Source organism: Rhipicephalus microplus, chromosome 5 (assembly GCF_043290135.1).
Source record: "Rhipicephalus microplus isolate Deutch F79 chromosome 5, USDA_Rmic, whole genome shotgun sequence".
Lineage (NCBI taxonomy): Eukaryota > Metazoa > Arthropoda > Arachnida > Ixodida > Ixodidae > Rhipicephalus > Rhipicephalus microplus.
Window position 1 is genome coordinate 124,263,648 of NC_134704.1, and position 20,086 is coordinate 124,283,733.

The 20,086-nt window shown below is 45.4% G+C and overlaps 1 protein-coding gene across 3 annotated transcripts in view; it reads right to left on the reverse strand.

The window, feature by feature from the left end:
• The window catches only part of LOC142817928 (NADP-dependent malic enzyme-like), a 141,152-nt gene that overhangs the window by 58,763 nt on the left and 62,303 nt on the right, over nt 1-20,086 (reverse strand). For 2 of the 3 annotated variants that reach the window (XM_075895904.1, XM_075895905.1), the window contains exon 2: nt 6,143-6,251. The exons of the other annotated variant lie outside the window; for it this stretch is intronic. In XM_075895904.1, the coding sequence (XP_075752019.1) occupies nt 6,143-6,251 (109 nt within the window). The remainder of the gene's footprint in view (nt 1-6,142; nt 6,252-20,086) is intronic. 3 annotated transcript variants of the gene reach the window in all.

Consider the following 20,086-nt stretch of genomic DNA (forward strand, 5'->3'; position numbering starts at 1 on the left):
TCACCGCGTCCATAAGTAAGTGCACCCCCCCCCCTCGCGTCCCGACTCGCTTCATTGAAGAGTTGGTAACCCTATAACGAACGTGCTGATTTTCGTTAAACTACTGAATCCATCCTCCTTAACTCTGTTATGTCTTGTGAGCGCCTAATACCGCACTCCCTCAAAATAACGGTAGCATCACGGACAAGAGACTATATAGGTTGCACATTACTATGCAGCAAGTCTCCGTTCTAGCATGCATAAAAATGCGACATGGATAGATGCGAGAACTTAAATACTCGCGACCTCCGGAGTCAGTGCGGAGACGTGCGCAAAGGTTGAGGTGTTGCGGCATCGGTGAGAGAAAGAGGTTCGTTCACTTATACGCCCATTGTTTGTCAAGATGACTGCGAAGACAATGCCATGTTTTTCCCAGAGATTTCAGAAAGCCGACAATGACCACGATGCCATTGCAACAAACTCGGACGGCCTTGACCAAGAAAAAAAAAGAACACACAGTATTTCGCCACACCGATGCGCCATTGTACGCGTAAGGCCCATGTGGGTTATTACAAAGATTGGAAAAGAACATAACGGTATGCGCTGTCAGCGGAAAGATGTACGTTTTCGCGCCAAGGAAAGCTATAGATCACGCGAGTTTATGTCAGGACATAGGATCTTACCAGTTGAGCTCATTTAACTCTCTTGTGGCCATGGTGCAATTCTATATCGCCTCAGATTCACAGAAGAAAGACGAAACTAACAACTTAAGAGAGCTTCCCCGAATTCATTGTAATCTGTACCTATAAACAAAAACCCCTTTCTTCAACCATTTACATTGAACGTTCCTTAGCTTACGCACGCGTCTTGCTAGAATTCGGGTAACTTTATTTTCTCTAGTTGGCCACTATGTAGTCTCCCAGGCTTCTAGAGCTTTGTTGAATACCACCCTCCACCGTAAAACAACATCGATTTGGCAATGCGGACGCCGCAGTCGGGCAGTGGTATACTGTGCTCGACTGCCGACTGAAAGACTCGAGCTGATCCCGGTCGCGGCGGTTGCATTTCAATGGCATTGAAGCTCTAGAGAGACCTATGTATATACTGTGCGATTTCGGTGTACGACAGGGAATCCCAAGTGCTTGAAAGAACCCGCAGCCCCCCCGCAACGGCTATCCACGCAATTATATCCTCGATTTGGCACATAAATGCCAGAAACTACTGTTCTTCAACAAGATCCTTACGTAACGGTCTGTCGGACGACGGTGAAGCTATATGCCCACGCGGCAAGCCTTAGCGCCAACGAAAATTCTGCACGATAAAGGTAGCCCTGCCTACAGAATCGAGAAGCGTTAAGAACCACATTAATTAAAGCTCCTGCGTGGAGAATCTATTGCTATAAAACACGACAAAATTGGCCCACCCAGCCGATGCGTTCTGGCTGTACAGTCTCCGAACCGAGTGATTCTCTTTTGCGACATTCGGCACACTGGCAAGCCATTCGACTCCTCGTAGACACACGCACGAAAATGCTTCTCTTCAAACACTTTGACGCTGTTAAAATTTGTTTGTTTGTGTGTGTGTGTGTGTGTGTGTGTGTGTGTGTGTGTGTGTGTGTGTGTGTGTGTGTGTGTGCGTGCGTGTGTGTGTGTGTGTGTGTGCGTGCGTGCGTGCGTGCGTGTGTGTGTGTGTCTGTGTGTGTGTGTGTGTGTGGAAAAATTACTTCGGTTGCCGCAAGGCTTTATGTATGAAAAGTAGATGCGCTTTCACATGACAACAGTTTATTTAGCCGGCGTTTCGACGGGCGTCAAAAGAAGGGGCTCCGGTCGAAAGCTGCGCTAAATAAACAATTGATATGTAAAAGCGCATCTACTTTCATACTTATATATATATATAATCAACAGCTCTTCAAGCCGCACTGCAGATATGGCACGTCACACAGCTGTGGCGTTTCGGGGAAGCGTTACCGGTCTGCACCTTTCACTTACACGCTGCTGCTTGTGTCAGTGAGACAAGATAATCACAGTGACGCTATCCTCTACAGTCTTCGCGTGTGACTGCTGAATAGTGGACCCGCGGCGGCCGTCTTTAAACAATGCGGCGCAGTGCGAGATTCTCTCTATTTCTCGGTCACAACAAACACGCCTACACGATTGCGCGCACTGGAGCGCGGTTCCCTGGCTGGGAACGGGGCCTGTCGTTCACCATACAGACCCACGTGTGCCTCGTGTTCTGTGATGCCCGACGTCCCGCGCAAAAATTGTTGGTAGGCTTTCAACGAACCCACCCGTTTAGCCGCGTGGCCAAGCGAAACTGAAGAGCAAAGTGGCGGTGGGTGCTTCAGTGCTCCTGACAAGTAGCCATAGCGGAACGGCAAAAAGAGTTCTGCGTTTTCATGCTTCATCCTATAGTCTCTTTTTCCGCATGCAGTTTACTGCGCTGAAAAGTAGGACGCGCTGTGTTCTCTAAAGCAAACGTAAACACGAGAAAAAAAAACGCAACAGTTGTGCCCGAGGTTTGTGGACATCCGAACGAGAGACGCAGAATGTTCGCTGAGTTAGCTTTCATTGCTTAGTAAGCCTTCACAATAAGTTTGATTAGTAGTGACGTAAATAAAGTTAAACGTAACTATAAACGAGCTGCGCTTGGGCACGTGCTCTCGCAATGCGAGGCTACAGAGTTGGCGATTCAGAAGTGTTGTAGCTCGGGTGAGGTGAAGTAGCGAATTGGGCTAGTTGGAACATACTCATCGCGAACAGCGGTGATGGTGATGAGTCGGGTGAGTTCGTCATCCATGAGCTACAGCTTCTGTTAGCGCCGTACACGTAAGACGTATATAAGCATATGTGTGTATAAGTACATATATACATATGCTTTGCCTTCTTATATGTACCGCGGTAATGCAAGCTAAGAGCTAAAGACATTAATCCCGATGTTCACTCGGCAAGGTCGGAAGCCATGGACCCTGCGCAGCTCTGGGAAGTATGCAGTAGGCCCGTCAAGCAGCCGACAGGCTTGGAATTGACGTCCCGACATGGGATATCTGAGCACGGGTCTTTATTCCGCGGGACCGTTGATAATGCTTTTCTATCAATCCGCTAAGCACTATAGAGGCAGGCGAACAAATTAAGATGCCTCCTGCGGGGGCCTTGCTAGTTCGCATATTCACGGGCAGTTCGCGAGAGAGAGATGACATATGAAGTAATGCGAAGGACCTTGTGTTCAGTTTTCCGAATTACCCAGATTATACGTATCTGGGATTTCACAAGGCACATGACGTTAAACTAAAAACGCTTTCGTTTTGAAATTCAAGTAAAGGCCACAGCACACAGGTCGCGGGATCAAATCCCGGCTGTGGCGGCTGCATTTCCGATGGAGGCGGGAATGTTGTAGGCCCGTGTACTCAGATTTGGGTGCACGGTAAAGAACCTTATGTGGTCAAAATTTCCGGAGCCCTTCACTACGGCGTCTCTCATAATCAAACAGTGGTTTTGGGACGTTAAACCCCACAAATCAATCAATCAAAGGTCACACCACAAAACAACAACCACAAAAACTAAGACACAGTTATCTGTGTTCCAATAGTAACCAAGTTTACCATGTAGGTTTTTTGCTAAGTGTTCGTTTTTGAAGGTTCGCGTTTTGATAGAATGATGATGATGATCATTTAAAGTAGAAAATTGGAAATGTATGAAATGTTTTCAGCTTTCTATTCTCATATGCATTTTTATTTCTTCTAACTGTGATTGCACAAAATACATTTTTTCTCTAGTGCTACTTGAAGAGAGGGCGTGCCGAGCGACCCGTTTAAGTTTATGTAGGGGCGCGACAACGCGCAAAGGCAAAATAAGCTTTCGTTTCTTATCAGGCGGTCGTTCGCCGAGCTATTTTGCGCGCATCCGTTATTCACATCGCTTCGAGGAATATTAGTATTCATACAAAGTCACTTCCTAGCGAACGCCGCCGCATATATATTGAATACGCAAAAGAGGCACTACTATCTCTGCACCGTTAATTCCACCACAGAGGTTTCCATCGGCCGACATTTGTCCTTCAGACTTCAACGCGCTTTCCACACAAGTCACCTAAAAACGTGTCGCTATAAGTTTCAGATGCCAGGCGAGGTTTATTACGCAGAGTCAGGCGTAAACGCAAGCCGCCGCGCCTATATCAACGGCTCTATGCGAAAGGAGAGCGCCAGCGAAAGGGTTCGACAGGTTTCGTTCTACTTTGCGCGCGCGTCGCCGTCGGCTAGTTCGCCGGATGCAGGTCGACCGGCGAGCCAAGGTAGCAACAAAGGCTAGACTACTGGCAAGGTCGATGACGGATGGAGAAAAGCCACCGCCTTGATCCGATTGACTCAATGCGGGGCCGGGCCGGTCACGGATAATTCCGAGAATCGATGCGTATTCGCGTGAACAACGGAACGGGCGTCAGGACCGGAGAGTACGCTATATGTATAATCGCGGCGTGTATCCCTCCCGTTGTCATGGTTACGCGGAAGCTACGCGGTGTAAAGTTCCGAGTAAGAATCTCTAATACAGCGATGTCACCACCATAACCTGAAGAGAACGCTTCTAGCAAGGAGTCTGAAATCTTTCGCCATCATACGCGTGGGCACACTGCAATCCGCACTTGTCCACAACGTCAATGGCGCGAGCGTCGAGATCTACAGCGCCCGGCTACTGCGAAGGTTGTGTTTTACAGAACTGCCGGTTTGAGAAGCGTATATGCATGGATACGTCGAGCATGCTGCGCCCCAGTGCGTTGTCTTGGTGTAACGTTCCGCTTGCCCTTACTTCCTCTAAAGAAAGGCGACCAGAGCGGTCAAATTGTATAACAAGTCAGACTGACACCCCAAGATGCACGAGCGCGTTTTTCAAAAGTGAAAGAACGGGAACGGGAGAGATTTATGAAGCGAAGTTAACTGCATGGTCGCCCCACAACCCACACATTGATGTGGCAATGCAGACAGAAACAAACGGAGACGATCGACATTGAGTGCGCTCACTCTAATGCCCTGGAACAGTTATGCCTAAAGAAAAATTGCGAGGAAATGCTGTTTTTACTCTTCTTGTACAGTTAATTTTAAGAAAGCTATGAATGAAGTTTTTCTTGAGGCATAACCTAATAAGTACTAATTGCAAATAAAAATAATTACTATTGTGTAACATATAAGTTACTGTACTTTCTTCATAACATGAGAAATCTGCAATAGCTGCTTATGATGACACTTATAGTAGCTTTATGTAGCCTTACTGATGTACTATATTCCATGTATCAAATATGATACAGCGGACATTACCGCGTTAAGACCATACAACGCTGAATGTAGTGCACTTGACTCCCACCTCGTGTGATTTACACGCGTAAAAAAAAATCAGTGCCTTTACGAGTTCGTTTCATGGTAAGCTGCACAGAAGTCCTCTAAGGTAACGTCCGTATGCGTGCCTCAGCATAAGGACACAATAATCCGGCGATGTAACTCAGCGAAAATGCCATCATTCCATACTAAATGCCGTACATCGTGGCGCCCCAAAATTTTTGCTATCGTTTGTACTGAACTGCCCCCGTAATAATTTACCATTACTCGGACTTCGCAGTTTGGGAATCAATCGTGAATGTCCAAGCTGTGGAAAGAAATGTCAGTCATCAAAAACGGTCCCAACATCCTTTCAGCACGTACGTCAATCATGTGCGTTTTACCGCCCAATCGATTCGATAATTTTCCTAGAATCAATCGTATAGAATTTTTTTATGTTGTAGTGTAAAAATGCACATGTCAAGTTTGAAACCATATGTCAGTGCATTCTTGGATCCATATAGTTTAGACAGTACTGCGGGATTTACACATAAAAAAAACTGCCCAGTTCCGATATTTCAAAGGTTTCGGATAAATTTACGTTGAATGACGAATTATGTGCAGTGCGTGATACGTATGCCGCGTATGAAATTACCGTGCGTATAACACAACTGCTAGCACCAACGATCTAGCTCTTTAGCCCCGGCAATGCACCCCATCGATTACCTTGGCTGTGTTTCATCACGCATAACATGATCAAGGAACCAGCATGAGCCGTCCTCTGGCGCGCTTCGTTTCTTGACTGATTTTGATGACAAGTTCGCACATGCACTTGATGAAAGATTATTCAGTGAAGCTCACCTTGCAGACCCTCGGGTCCCTCAGGTAGTCCATCCTGCGCGCAAACTTTGGGCAGCCGACGATGAGAGCTCCCGTTGATCCACCGCTTCCGGTTGCGACGGCGCCGTTCCTGGAACAGTGTTCGCAGCACTGAGTCTTGCCGCTCGCAATACCCATGCTAGCGGTGGGCAGTGGTCGGTAACAATCAATCACACGCACGCGCACTGCAAACGGCAGCACACACGAAAGAAGCGCGCGCGTCCGCAAACTCTACACGCTCGTCTTTCGAGGCGAGGATCTCTTCTTGCGCTGCTGTCACTCCCACGCACACAAAAGCGAGACAACGAAAACGCAACGCGAAGACGAAGATGGTCAACGGGAACCGTTGGTCCGACGCTTACGCCGAGGCCAGCAACGATCCCTCGCCTGTTGCCTCTTTTCTTTTGTATTAACGCATACGCACTCGCCCGTCTGAGAAGACGTGTTCTTCTCACACAGCTCTGTCCACCGTCGACCAGGAGACACAACTTCCGGAAGTATCGAAAAACGATACGCCCCCACACAAGCACTCGTTTCAGCAGAGTCCAACACACTCCCTCCCAATCTGCAATCCAGTCGCGGTGTTGTTCCTATGGGAGCCACAGACTTGGAAACTTCTATGCGTCGATTGGCACAGCTGACAATGGACGGTAAAGGCTTCGGGGTCTTCCGACAAGTACAGAGACGCGGGTTTTCACCCGGTGCCCTTTCGGGAACAGTCCGACTTCCACAACGCCGTAGATGAAGGGACGTTGACGCCGCTAAGGCCAACAACAAGCCGACAGCTGTCTCTACAAGTCCGTGCGGGCTCCTGGACAGCGAACGTACTCCAGTAGGTGTGATGTAGACGTCAAAATGGGATTCCTTGAATACGGCCGGCAGTGCAGGGGACGTCGAAAGCAGGAGCGGCACGGCAAGGCGCGAACGCCAAGGAGCGCGGGCTGAGAAGAAACGGACTGAACGGACGTCGACGTCGGTGGACGCTAACGCGAGGCTGGCCCGCGCGCACTGTATGGCGGAACAGAGGAGGAGGGCGACACGAGCGGCCTTTAAGAACGGCCGGTGGCGGCTTTACGCGCCACGTAACTACGCACCCTCACCGACACGGCTGAACCCGCTCTCTGCGGCTCCGTTTCTCAAGCGTGTACAACGAAATACACCGCAAAGGCTACCGCTTCTGTTGCCGCGTGTAGGCTACGCTGTTTGCAGTGTGCGCGGTGTGTTGAACTGCTTCTCTACGAGGCTGCCCGACTAGCCGTGGAAAGAGGGCAGATTGTCTTCTTGGTGCGCTTCCCTTGTCGCGCACGGTTCTGCTCCTCGTTGTCCCATGCAACGTTCCATGAGAAAAAACAGCCGCAGCTCGTGGGAGAAGCACGCGCGGCCACGCGTCGCCGCGCTAACGGCGCCGGACATCGGCGCTCCGACACGCGGGCATGCACTGACACAACTCGTGTCTTTTGGAGCTTCCATGTCTGGTTTCTCGAATGCGACAGTATGCGCGGCCGTCCGGGACTATATTGATGAAACTAATAGGTTGACCAATCAACCAGTTTCATTATCCTAACAGGTCCACATATTTATATACGTATAAAATCAGAATATTGCTCTATTATAAGAATAAATTCGTTTATGCAAATATTTGTATTCATTACATTAAGCACCACACTTTCCTAGGCTATCGGTAATGTTTAGTTAAACCTCCATCATTCCAAATCTGGACAGTGAATTTTGAAACCACTCGATTCTTGGCCGATCCCCCACAGTGGGTATGCGCCACTAACAATAGGAGAACAACAACAACAACAACTACTGTAGGAGCGCCGACACGCAAATCTGAGCTCCGAAATAGTGGCCCCCGCGTAGACATCAGCACGAACCGCAAAGGTGGTCTACTGCACAGGCGAACGAACGAACGAACGAACGAACGAACGAACGAACGAACGAACGAACGAACGAACGGTCTGTGTAGGATTGTCGCACACTCCACATCGTACCATGACGATTATTGCATTTTAGACTTACCCTGTGTTCCTGCGACTGCAAATGCAAGCGGTGCTACGTCACTGGTCGTTATGTGTTGTGCTATTTTCAGCATATGCAATGCTCGTGTGACTGCATTTTACGTGAACTATATTGTTATGTGTCTCAACTACGGGGTCGCAAAGTGAGCTTCGTGAATATGTGCTAATTATATTGTTTGACTGGTTTACGTCAACTCTCGCTCGGTGTTAATTTATGCAATTTTTTTTTCATTCCTGCGATTTGTACGAATTATACTATACCGTGGAAAGGCGTAGCTGGCGCTATATATAAAAGCGCTAACGTCCCCTAAATAGCATAGAATTTAAAAAAAAAAAGCTCATCAGTCACCTAATCCGATCAACGAAGCTTAGCTGAATTGGGCACGTTTTCTACTAAGGCTACAAATACAGAATGGACGAGGGGTGGAGGAGGGGAGGGCGTAAAGTAAGTTGCTCGATGACAAATAATATCCGAACATTTTAGATTGCAGCAGGGATGACCAGCGAAGGTAGGGTCGGAGGGAACGACTACCATGGTTGGCAATGCTTGCCAATCACGCGACAGTTAACCATCACCAACAGTCCCAACAGGACCAACAGTCAGAACGTGCATAAACATGCCACAAATCTCACAATTTTTTTTTATTTTTATTTTTAATTGCTTATAAATAAAATAAACTTCAACGCCTTCGTCCCCGTGCAGCAGCGACCAAAATGCCATAAGTTGATTGGCTGCCACGAAAGTTAATTATACCCGAGGTAACTATACAACACCTATAAGCAGTTTGCGTAATATCACACATTACTAAATTAAGTTGCATACATCTTGGTGCATGTCGCAAACGTGGAGAGAGTTGCAGCTGCTTGTGTGACCATAAATCTTGCGGATAATGCTGAGTGGCAACTGAAACGCGGTTTTCACGGTTTAAGACAAGAAGCCATTATTGAACATGTGGCCTGCTCCTCCCAAAACTCCGTGGCCAGTGCGATCCTCAATTTGACGGTATGCGTTCAACAGTGTAGGTATATGCGTATATGGTAAACGTTTGTATGTATAATGGAAGGCAGCATGCAGGCCATTGAGCAGCCAAGCGGAGCCAGCGCGAGCAATAATAACAGCAATCACCCTTTTTTTTTCGTTTTTCTGCCGATTCCTGCGTTTGTCACTGCAGCATGTATGAAGGCACGACAGAGTGATTCTAAAAAAAAAAAGTTGATCACAGCTTCGCATTAGCTGTGCAAAGCCTGAAGGTACAGCGGAGAGCGTACCCTTCCTTGCTTCTCATTCTCTTTCTTTCTCACTGTTTTTATACCAGTTTTCTGTAGATGCATGTCCATTTCTTTCTCTTTCTCGTGTGCTTCTCTCTTTCCCTCTCTTTTTTTGTTTCCTTTCATTTCTCGCTTTCTGTCACCTCCAGCTTGCTCTCTGTTTTTGTCTCACTTTTGTGTGCTTCAATCTCTTTCTCTCTCCCTCTCTATTTGAATTGGTTCTCTTTTTATTTATTATTTCCTCTTGTTACTTGCTTTTCTATCTCTTTTTCATGTCTGTCTTTTTCTTTCTTTCTCTTTTCCTGCCTGTCGTTCTATATCTTTATTTACCTTTATTTCATTTCGCTTTTCCCTTCCTCTTTCTTTCTTTCTTTCTTTCTTTCTTTCTATGAAGTTTTTTCTCTCCGTTTTTCTCTTTCTATTTCTTTCTCAAAATCACCGAGAGCAGTTTTAGCCCAACGCTCTCACCAGCTGTACTCGTAGTGGGGCTCGCCCAATTTCCGTGGCGCATAACCAGCCGTGGTTTCCCGCGGACACCAATATATTTTTTTTTTTTTGCGGCTGCCTCAAGCCGCTCTGCTGTTAAAAGCATATAGTTCATATCGCACTCACACATCCAAGCACAGTCGCCATGTGGCCATTATGTTTTTTTTTTTCACTCTAGCGCACTTCTCTACGTCAAAACCAAGAACTGCTATTATAGGATCACCGAAGCTGCATCTACGGTGATGCGCTATAGGCGCGCAAAACAACACACGAGACGCATTGTACTGTTTGACCCTACAAATATGGCGTTTTGGCACGTAGTTATACGAGTGTCCGAGGACTTACGAAATTTTAATACCTACCCAGGAACCACAGAACCATCGAAATAACCTCGTTACAACGAACATTGATATAGCAAATTACCGGCCATGGCGAACTAAATACTAACTTTTATGGGTCACGCTTCATTCAGTGTCATTTATCGTTTTTAAAACCAAACTGAAAACGTCGGGGCCTCCGCAACGATAAAATATTTGTTGCACACCACGTGAAGCTGTAAACTCGAAATGTAGCATAAAAAGCAGAGCAACTATGAAAGCATAATTCACAAAAACAGTTTGTTTAAAAATCTTTTGAAAAAAAAACGCGAATTTCAGTTACCAGCGAAAAACACGTGCGTTTGACCGGTTGCGCCACGATGCGAAGAGAACGGTGAGACTTTGAAGGTTTGTGTCACGACGAAAGGTGGCGCCACTTAGATAACGTCGTTTAGATTTCGTTTTAAGCATTAAAATATACGTGTTTCTATGAAATTTTTGCACAAGTCAGATGGCCGGCACTCAAAGCCGGGTTTTTTTTTATTGCTACAGCTAGTAGGAACATCGATGACTGCCCGTTGGGCATGTTGGTATAAGTTAATAATAAAACAAGTGCCAATAAGTACGAAGGCTCGGAAAGAACACAGGACGAGCGCTTAGTAGCGACTGAAAATTTTTATCTCGAAATGAACACTTCTTGGTTGTTCTTGTTGTTTTCTTTTTCGGGAGCTAAACGCGTGTTTTTGCGGTTGTGTGCCATCGGTTATGGGAGTGGTATTTCGTTCTTTCACGTTATTCGTGATATGTAATAAGGGTGGTTAGTGGTGACGTACATGCGTGTAATGCATATATAAGTGTTCCTATACAACTAATTTAGAGTCTTGGTGCTATCATGTTACAACTAAATTCGACTGCACGACCTTGCCAATCAGTGCATGATCCTATTTATTTATTTGTCCGTAACTGGACACAGTCCTCGCAGAAGGCACGTGATTAGACTCCTTGCATGATGGGGCTTTTGAGCAAGCGTTTTTTTTTATCTATTCCATCTTGTGTGTGGAATAGTCTAGATGCGAGTAGCTCTGAAGCCCATCTTATTCTACAGTTGATGTTTCGTGGTACCCACGACACCGCACTGGATCTCTATTAACTAACCGTCGTTACATTTCACCCGCTTGCGCAACCTGCGTGCTATGCGAATGCACAGGTGTCCCCTTGCTGATTATTCTTCTGAAAGGGGGAAAATGTTGACGCCATTATGTTCAATTCTCTTCGTGAACGCACTTTTACGAAACAACTTAGGCGAATGTTAGACGCGAACATGTGAATACAGCATATACAATAAAGCGAAGTAAGGCATTCGGGATTTTGTTTTTATTTATCAATACTGTTTTTTATTTATTGGTTCATTGAAAGCGAAAGAATACGAAAAAGAAAGAAACATAACATACTAAAAAGCTCGACCTCCAATGCAGACAGCGCTGGTGTTTGTCGCCTTCTCTAATGCCTGCGTTTGAGGTTACGCTTTCTAGTATTACATGGAGTAAGCGCGCCTACTCGTTTAAGTGTTCACATTTCTGAAAAGATACGATTTGCCTCTGAGTAGAACCAGTCCCGCCACCTCAGAAACGCGTGCTGTGAACTTCCGCTGTTCTAAGGCATCGGTCGTTCCCAGACCGTGAATTCCCGCATGTTGCAACCCTGGGAATGTTATTCAGACCCACCCGTGTGCGTGGTCACAATTTGGAACACATTTCTTTGATCGATGACGTCATGTTACACGTGATCTTGATTTCACGTCTCGAAGCACCAATTAAATGTCATTCTGGTGTTGTCACGCGTGGCTTTTTCGTCGTGCCCTAAAACTGAGATTAATCGTTCTCACTGCCACGTCAATGGTACAACGAAAACGCTGAACGAGACTGACGCGCGCACTGTCAGAATTCAGCGAACACATTCAGACGCAAAAGCAAAATCCGCCCTCTGCTTTCATACAACCAGGTGACCACAACTGCATTCCATTGTCGTTTCTGAGACCAACGCGTTCGAGTACACGCAAAAATTTTTAAGGTTTTGTTTCGGAAATTGTTTCAAGATTAATAGTCCTATTTGCCTGCGCTTCCTTTTATGTGATGTGTAGTTGTCGTTATAAATGACCATGTTTGTGTGTTTCCCCTGCTCACCTAATTACCGCGACAGCAGGTACACGAAAATAAAAAAGACGCCGTAACTTGAAGCTTAGTAATTACGGAGACGCCAGGTGGCTTTCGGTTCATCAAGTGCAATTCCACAATGCATGCTCTACAATACGACAGCTCTGTACTGGTTTCACTGCTATTCGCCCACGGATGCGTATAGCCGAAAAAAAAAGAACAAATTAAATATTACGGGAGCGAAAGAACGTGGATCTAATTAATGCTTTCATTTCATTTCATTTTATTACCTTAAAGGTCCCCAGGGGGACATTACATAAGGGGTGGGGTTAAAAAAACGTACAAAAAAGCCATGAATTAGCTTGAAAAATGGCTTGTGACGCTATGCATAAATGTTGATGGACAGGTGATTGCTGCAATATGGTGGGGGAGGTCATTCCAGTCTTTTGCTGCACGAAGAAAAAATGAGACAGCAAAAGTTCTTACTTTAACCCTTTAATAACTGGCCAACGTTCTGATCTTTCGAAAATAACACGCAATATCACGTCCTCGTACTCACGTTACCAAAGCGTATCTTCTTTAAAGAATTCACTTCATCTTCCCTCGCTTGCCATGCGCAGAAAGTTGGCTCGACTAACTTTTTTTCATTCGCTGTACCACAGTAGCACGCCGTTTTCCCAGCTTCATATCATTCCACCACCTCATATCTCCGCCCGGGTAGACCACACTTTCAAAGTTAAAGCAATTTTCGCTAAAACAGAAAGATATAAAAACTCTCCTTTAGTCCTTGCAATCGCAGAATGGAACGCGTTACCTGCTCACATCGCAGAACTGTCCGATTCATCATCTTTTCAACATGCACTCAAAACCTTTCTTGAAGTTCTTTGATGACGCATAAATCTTTATTTTGTTTTTCTTCTTCTTCTTCTTCTATGTTTCTCTCTGTTTTTTTTTTTTTTTGCACACTGTTGTTGAGTGTACTGATCGCGCTTTTTTGTTCTTGTTTACTGTTTTTAAAGTGCATTTCGCGTGAACCCCTTTTTTTTCATTCAATGTAATCTATTGTTGTTTGGCGTTATTTCTGGATTGCACTTTCAGTTTCTCGATGCAGTAGACATATATACCATCTCTGCCTTCATTTGTGTTCTGTACCGTACTTGTGATCATAACCCCACTCTATCCCCCCCTATGTAATGCCCATTCGGGCCTTTAGGTTATTTAAATAAATAAATAAATAGAAAGGAACATACACTCAAATCTCGATATAACGAACTCGGATGTTACGAAATATAGTTTGTAACAAAGTAAAAAAATTGTGTTGAAATAGATATAGTGTTAGGAATGAACCTTCAGAATGAATTTTTCTATGTAACGAACTTATTTTCAAGAAAAAAGTAAGTTTTTTTTTTTTTGCACACTGTTGTTGAGTGTACTGATCGCGCTTTTTTGTTCTTGTTTACTGTTTTTAAAGTGCATTTCGCGTGAACCCCTTTTTTCATTCAATGTAATCTCGTGCTTAAAGAGGACGAAAAAGTCCGCTTTCTTCAACAGAACTTTTTCAAGCTGAGGCAGTGATACCAACCCAAAAAATGCAGTGCGCTAGCGTATCAAGGTGAAAGCCTTACATTTTTTAAGCGAGAACGATATTGAGCAAGAAGCCGGCGCGTAGTAAAGAAAGTCACATGACCACCCGCTTCCCTCGTGTATCGAGACGCTAGAGTTGCGCTATGGCATCGTCATTGCAATGTTCGCACGAATAAAAAAATTATTTTCAAAATCTTGAGAGGACGCCTGAGATTCACTTTGTGAAGAGTATAAAGCAATAGAGTATAATCAGACAATATTTATATTGCCTTTTGCCCCCCTTTCCCTCACCTCTCTACTCTAGCATTCTGCCCGTTCAAGTGGCACCAGGCGTATTTATCTCATGACGTCATCCATTGGCAGATTCTGGGTGACCCACGAACTCTGCGCCGGAGCACTCCACTCTGGCGGAGGGCAACAGAAGGGAATCCACCGATGGAACACACGCGCTCCCTCTGGAGCAAATGGCAGGATCAGAATGGAACGCGATGCGCACGTCTCTCTTCTTGCTTGAGTGGGCACGCTGGGCACAGCGACGTAACGCTAGCAAATCGCGAGCTCTGACCCGACTCGCATCCGTTGGCGCGCCCAAAGTTTGCACCGTTTCAAGAGGTTTCAAGACACGGGGCACTTGCGACTTCCGGTTGACTCCGCCGATTTTTTCGGAGTAGAGCTCCGTGGAGTGGATCTCGAGACAGAGATGCTTTAGATCTGCCAATGGAACATACAGGGAGCACTGCCAATGGAGGAGACTTGCTCCACATGGAGCAGCAGAAAGTATAACCGGAAGTGCTCCGAATCTGCCAACGGATGACACCATAAGGAGTTCGAGCACACTCTAGGTGGCGGAGTGCGCTCTTGTAAACTTGACGGTCATAAAGCGACTTCTGGTGCGTGACTACTGAGCGCGCTCCACGTACTCCCACCCCGGGACGGTGCACGAGGGCCTGCACGAAAGCTCGCGCCTGCTACGGCTTCTCGAAGAAGGAGCACGCAAGAAGGTACATTCGATCATTCCAGCGACTATAGGCGGCGCAGCGGAAGGTCGAAATGGCGGACGAGACGGTGATGTCGCGAGCGCTTACGTCAGCGTCGCAGAGCGTGAAGACGCGTTCATTGGTTCATGACTATAGAGACCGAACTGCGTCGCAGTTTTATCACCATGTGATAGCTTCGGAGAACGGCTTCACGGCGCCGCCTGCGTCACTGGAATGACCGTATACTCACCCGCGAAAGTGTAGTTTAACAATATTGGTCAGTCAATGTGAGCGTGAGTTAATGAACTATTCACTAAATTTTATCGGAGTCACATCAACCGCTTAAAGACCGATCGATCAATAGATTAAATTGATTATTTAGGTCCGATCTTACAGCAAATTATTCGGTAGAATTATTATATTTCCTGTGACGTAGTGATGCATTCATTTAACGACAATAACCACATAGCTGCTGCACAAGCAAGCCTTTGAATGCTTGTGCATAGCCACACTTCCGCTTCGAAATACAGTGAAAATCATTTCCTCTGCTTGGGAATGCAGCAAAAATAACGTTCATGCTTTACAGACATACACGTACTGAATGCACGCTTCACAATACAACATGTAATACCGCAGTAATTTTGCCTGGTACAAGCGTACATTGCGATCAGGCGTCACAACATGTGATTATCATAACGTCTTCGTGGTTTAAAGCCACCAACCCATTACAAAAAGCCCATGCGTACGTTACTGCGCCTATTCCCTTAGCACGACGTAGTGGGTGCATGGCAAGCTCGAAAACATTTCAAGCGCATGATTGTTCTTGGGTTAACACCTGATAGCCTTTACTCAGAATGAATCAATATGAGGAAGCTTCACTGACACAAGCCACTTTCAACTTCATCGCTTATATTGTAGAAATGCGCAATTTAAGCTTCTCGAGAAACATGACATAACAAAAAAATATGCACGAAGTAATTCAAGTACACACTTTACTATTCTGTCCCTATAGGGACAGGATAGTACTGACGAGTTCATCTCCTTAGGGAAAAGCTTAAGGGTTTCGCAATTTTCTTCCCATGTAACTCATACCACCAACGAGCAGCGCGCATGCTTCACCTGGGTATAGATTACACCTGCCGGTGGTAATTACAATAGTTCGCTACGCTCAGACCTAGGGCTCCCATAGAGAGAGCATCGCATTCATGGGCTCGCGCTCCACGCAGCTGCGATCACAGCTGCTCTCTGCATGCTTTGACGCGTACACCGACTTTTACACGCCAGTGCCATGAACTATACAGCCAAAGGCTGGCAAGGTGTACGGGCAATGCATGCACATTATACTAGAATTCCACGCATGCTACCACGGGACCGATGATCCGGTATGATCTATGTGGTCGACGTGAAGGCTTGTCAGTTCTTTCCGATAACAATTCGCTCTCGCACCATACAGTGACAGGATGAATTTACGAATGAACGCCCCAGAAGCCAACACTTAATTAATTTACGAATGAACGCCCCAGAAGCTAGCTCTTAATTACCAGGTATAACTAATAGCCTAGCGCCTAATAAGTCTGAGACACAAAACAAGGGAATGGACAAGGGAGAGCGCTATTAGTTATGTATTACCAACAGGCGCAACTTCACACTCTTGTTATTAACAGGCACCTGCGCAAGGCGTCATGTCAGTCACCGTTTTGCCACAAAGTGGAAGGCGTGATGAAGTTGTATCGAAGCGAACAGGTACTAACTATGGTACTATAGAACAGGTACTACTATGGAACAGGTACTACTATGGAACAGGTACTAAAATATGTCGCTAAAGTAAATCATGCATGCTCAAAATATGCTGTATGTGCTTTGCTTAATGCTCGCTCATGCTTAGATTTAGCAACAGCTTGCTCTATGTGAACTTGTGCGGTAATAGGGCTCAAACTCAGTATTCCCTAATTTAACTGAGCCGGAGTTACTGGAACTCCGGCTCAGTTAAGTACTGGTATACTGAGTTCCTCCGGGCAAAAGCACACTTGCTTGTCGGCTGGAGTCTGTTTATGAATTGTAATTTCGCTTAGTAAAATAGTTTCCTGGGTTGAGTGCCGTATAAGAGGTCGTGACTGTCAACGAAACTAATGCATTCAAATCAGCATGGCGATGTGTTCATCCATAATATTTTCGTACACGTTTAAGTTTTACCGTCAAGAACAAAGCAGCCCATTGCGCGACGAGCAGTGTCTCTATGATAACCGCCACTTTGCACGCTCAGATAATTCCGTATGATGTCGTGATGTGACGTCACGTAATCAATACGTGAGACACACCAATACGTGAGACACTTCCACTCAAACTGTTTAGCACGTTTTAGGACAGCTTAGTAGTTCTCTCCCATAATGGAGTACATTGTACTTCAAATCATCCAACTTTTTGAACACATCACCTCGTCGACCCGGCAATGCGCCGAAGTAAACACAAGCTCGGTTAGCAGATTGCCTGGAAACGCCCCCCCCCCCCCCCTCGCCATTTATCACCACATCACATCACATCACTTTAATACCTTAAAGACCCCCATGTAGGGGGTATTACATAAGGGGTGGGTTACAGATAAATGTACACAGGTTTTCAAATGGAAATGTGCGTGGTGACCTTCTCTTTAAATGTTGATGGACACGTGATGGCTGGAACGTCACAGGGAAGGCCATTCCAGTCCACTGCTACACGGGGGAAAAAAGAGGCAGAAAAAGAAGTAGTGCGAGCATGTGGACGGGCAATTTGAAACGCGCGGGCAGTGCGGTGAGATATGCGCGTCGGTGGGACGATGTAGGGTGCTTGATTGAGAGGGCTGTGAAAGAACTTGTGTAGCAAACAAACACTGGTAATGCGGCGGCGCACTGAAAGATTCGAAAGACCAGTTTCACGTTTAAGGGATGATATGCTTATGTTATATGAATATGAAGAATGTATGAACCTAGTGGCGCGGTTTTGCACAGACTCTAATTCATTTATCAAGTATACCTGGTGCGGGCTCCATATGGGAGCTGCATATTCTAGTTTAGTTCGGATTAAAGATTTATAGGCGAGAAGTTTGATGTCAGGTGTGGCATGACGCAAATGACGCTTCGAAAAACCCAGAGATCGGTTCGCTGATGATATGACGTTCGTGATATGCGTGCGCCATGAAAGATCACTGGATAAGGTGACGCCTAGGTATTTATAGTATTTAATTTGTTCAAGAGTAGAGTTAGCTATTACGTAAGAAAAATGCAAGGGATTATGCTGGCGTTGAAAAGAAACGAGTTTGCATTTAAAGGGGTTAAGCTCCATCAACCACAGGTCGCACCATTGCTGTACACGATGAAGGTCATTTCGAAGCGCAGTTTGATCAGAGGGGTTAGTAATTTTGCGGTATAGAACACAATCGTCGGCAAACATGCGGATATGAGAAGATACATGCATGGGTAAATCGTTTATATATATTAGGAACAGAAGGGGTCCGAGGACGGAACCTTGGGGGACTCCCGATGTTACCGAGAGGGAGCTGGAATGTTTATTTCTAATATCGACAAACTGGGAACGGTTAGCAAGAAATTCTGAAATCCATGCAAGAATTTTGGGGTGCAGATTCAACTGGGCAAGTTTTAGTAACAGGCGTTTGTGTGGTATCTTATCAAAAGCTTTAGCGAAGTCTAGAAAGATTTCATCAGTCTGGAAGTTACGGTCAAGATTAGCGTGCAAATCATGAGTAAATGTAGCTAGTTGTGTTTCACAAGATAAAGATTTACGAAATCCATGCTGGGAAGAATGAAAGAAATTGTTAGCGTCCAGAAAGTTTATTATGTGAGTGTATATGACGTGTTGCATGATTTTGCATGAGACGCTGGTTAGTGAAATGGGGCGGTAATTTAGGGGTGACTGTTTGTTACCTGATTTGTGGACCGGAATGACCTTTCCCACTTTGCAGTCTTCTGGCAGCATTCCTGTTTTAAGCGACAATGAAAACAGCATCGACAAATACACTGCAATAATTTGTTTAGTGTTTTTTTACAGTTTAGAGTTAATGTTGTCAACGCCAGCCGATGGTGAAAGTTTAAGTCTGTCGATAAGGGACGAAATTCCAGCAACAGAAAATTCCACTGGAGTCATTATCGGTAACGTCGTAGTAGGTGGCGAGGGAAGTGGCGAATCGGCTTCTTTTGTGAACACAGAGCAGAACGCGATGTTAAAAACGTCGGCACAATCGCCGTCGCTAACTTCCTCACCATATTGGTCAGTAAGCGTTATTTCGCGCGGCGGTTGCGGGTTTATAACTTCCCAGAACTTTCTGGGGTTATTTGTTAGAATTTTAGGTAAGTCAATGCGATAAAACGTCTGTTTTGCACTTCGAATTGCAGCATAATATGCGTCTTCTGCAGCATAGTGCTTCTCCCATGCGCACGCAGTACCATTACGTTTCGCAGTACGAAAGAGACGTTTCTTATTATTTTCCTGCTTTATTAAAAGTTTCGAAAACCATGGTTTATTTTGGTTAGCAGGTAAGTTCATCTTTGGGATATATGTATTAGTTAACTCGGATATTTTGTCCCTAAAGACTAACCAGTTACTGTTAAGAGATCTGGAATCGAAACTGGATTCAAACTCAGGCAGGAAATCTCGCAGTTCATTATTGATTGCTTCATAATCACCTTTGTTGTACATATGAATTGTTTTGCTGGAAATGTGGCGTGTTTTAGGGATGAAGTTTAATGTAGTATGAATGACTTTATGATCACTGATTTCACGTAAGTAGGAGATAGATTCTAAGCTTTCGGGGCTGTTTGTTAGTATAAGATCTAAAATGTTCGAAGATTCACTAGTTACACGAGTTGGTTCCGACACCAGTTGCGTAAGGTTAAAGTTCAGACAGACATCGACAAATTCTCTTGCTTCGGCATTTCCTGTAATTAGTTGTGTTTCGTTTATCCAGTCAATATTCGGGAAATTAAACCCGCCATAGAGGAGGATATGTGCGGATGGGTGTTTATTAATAAGCGTAGACAGCACTTCATTCAGTTCGCGGGCGAAATTTGGATCAGAGCGAGGGGGCCTGTAGCATACGCCAAGTAATACTGTTTCGGGTGGGGCACGG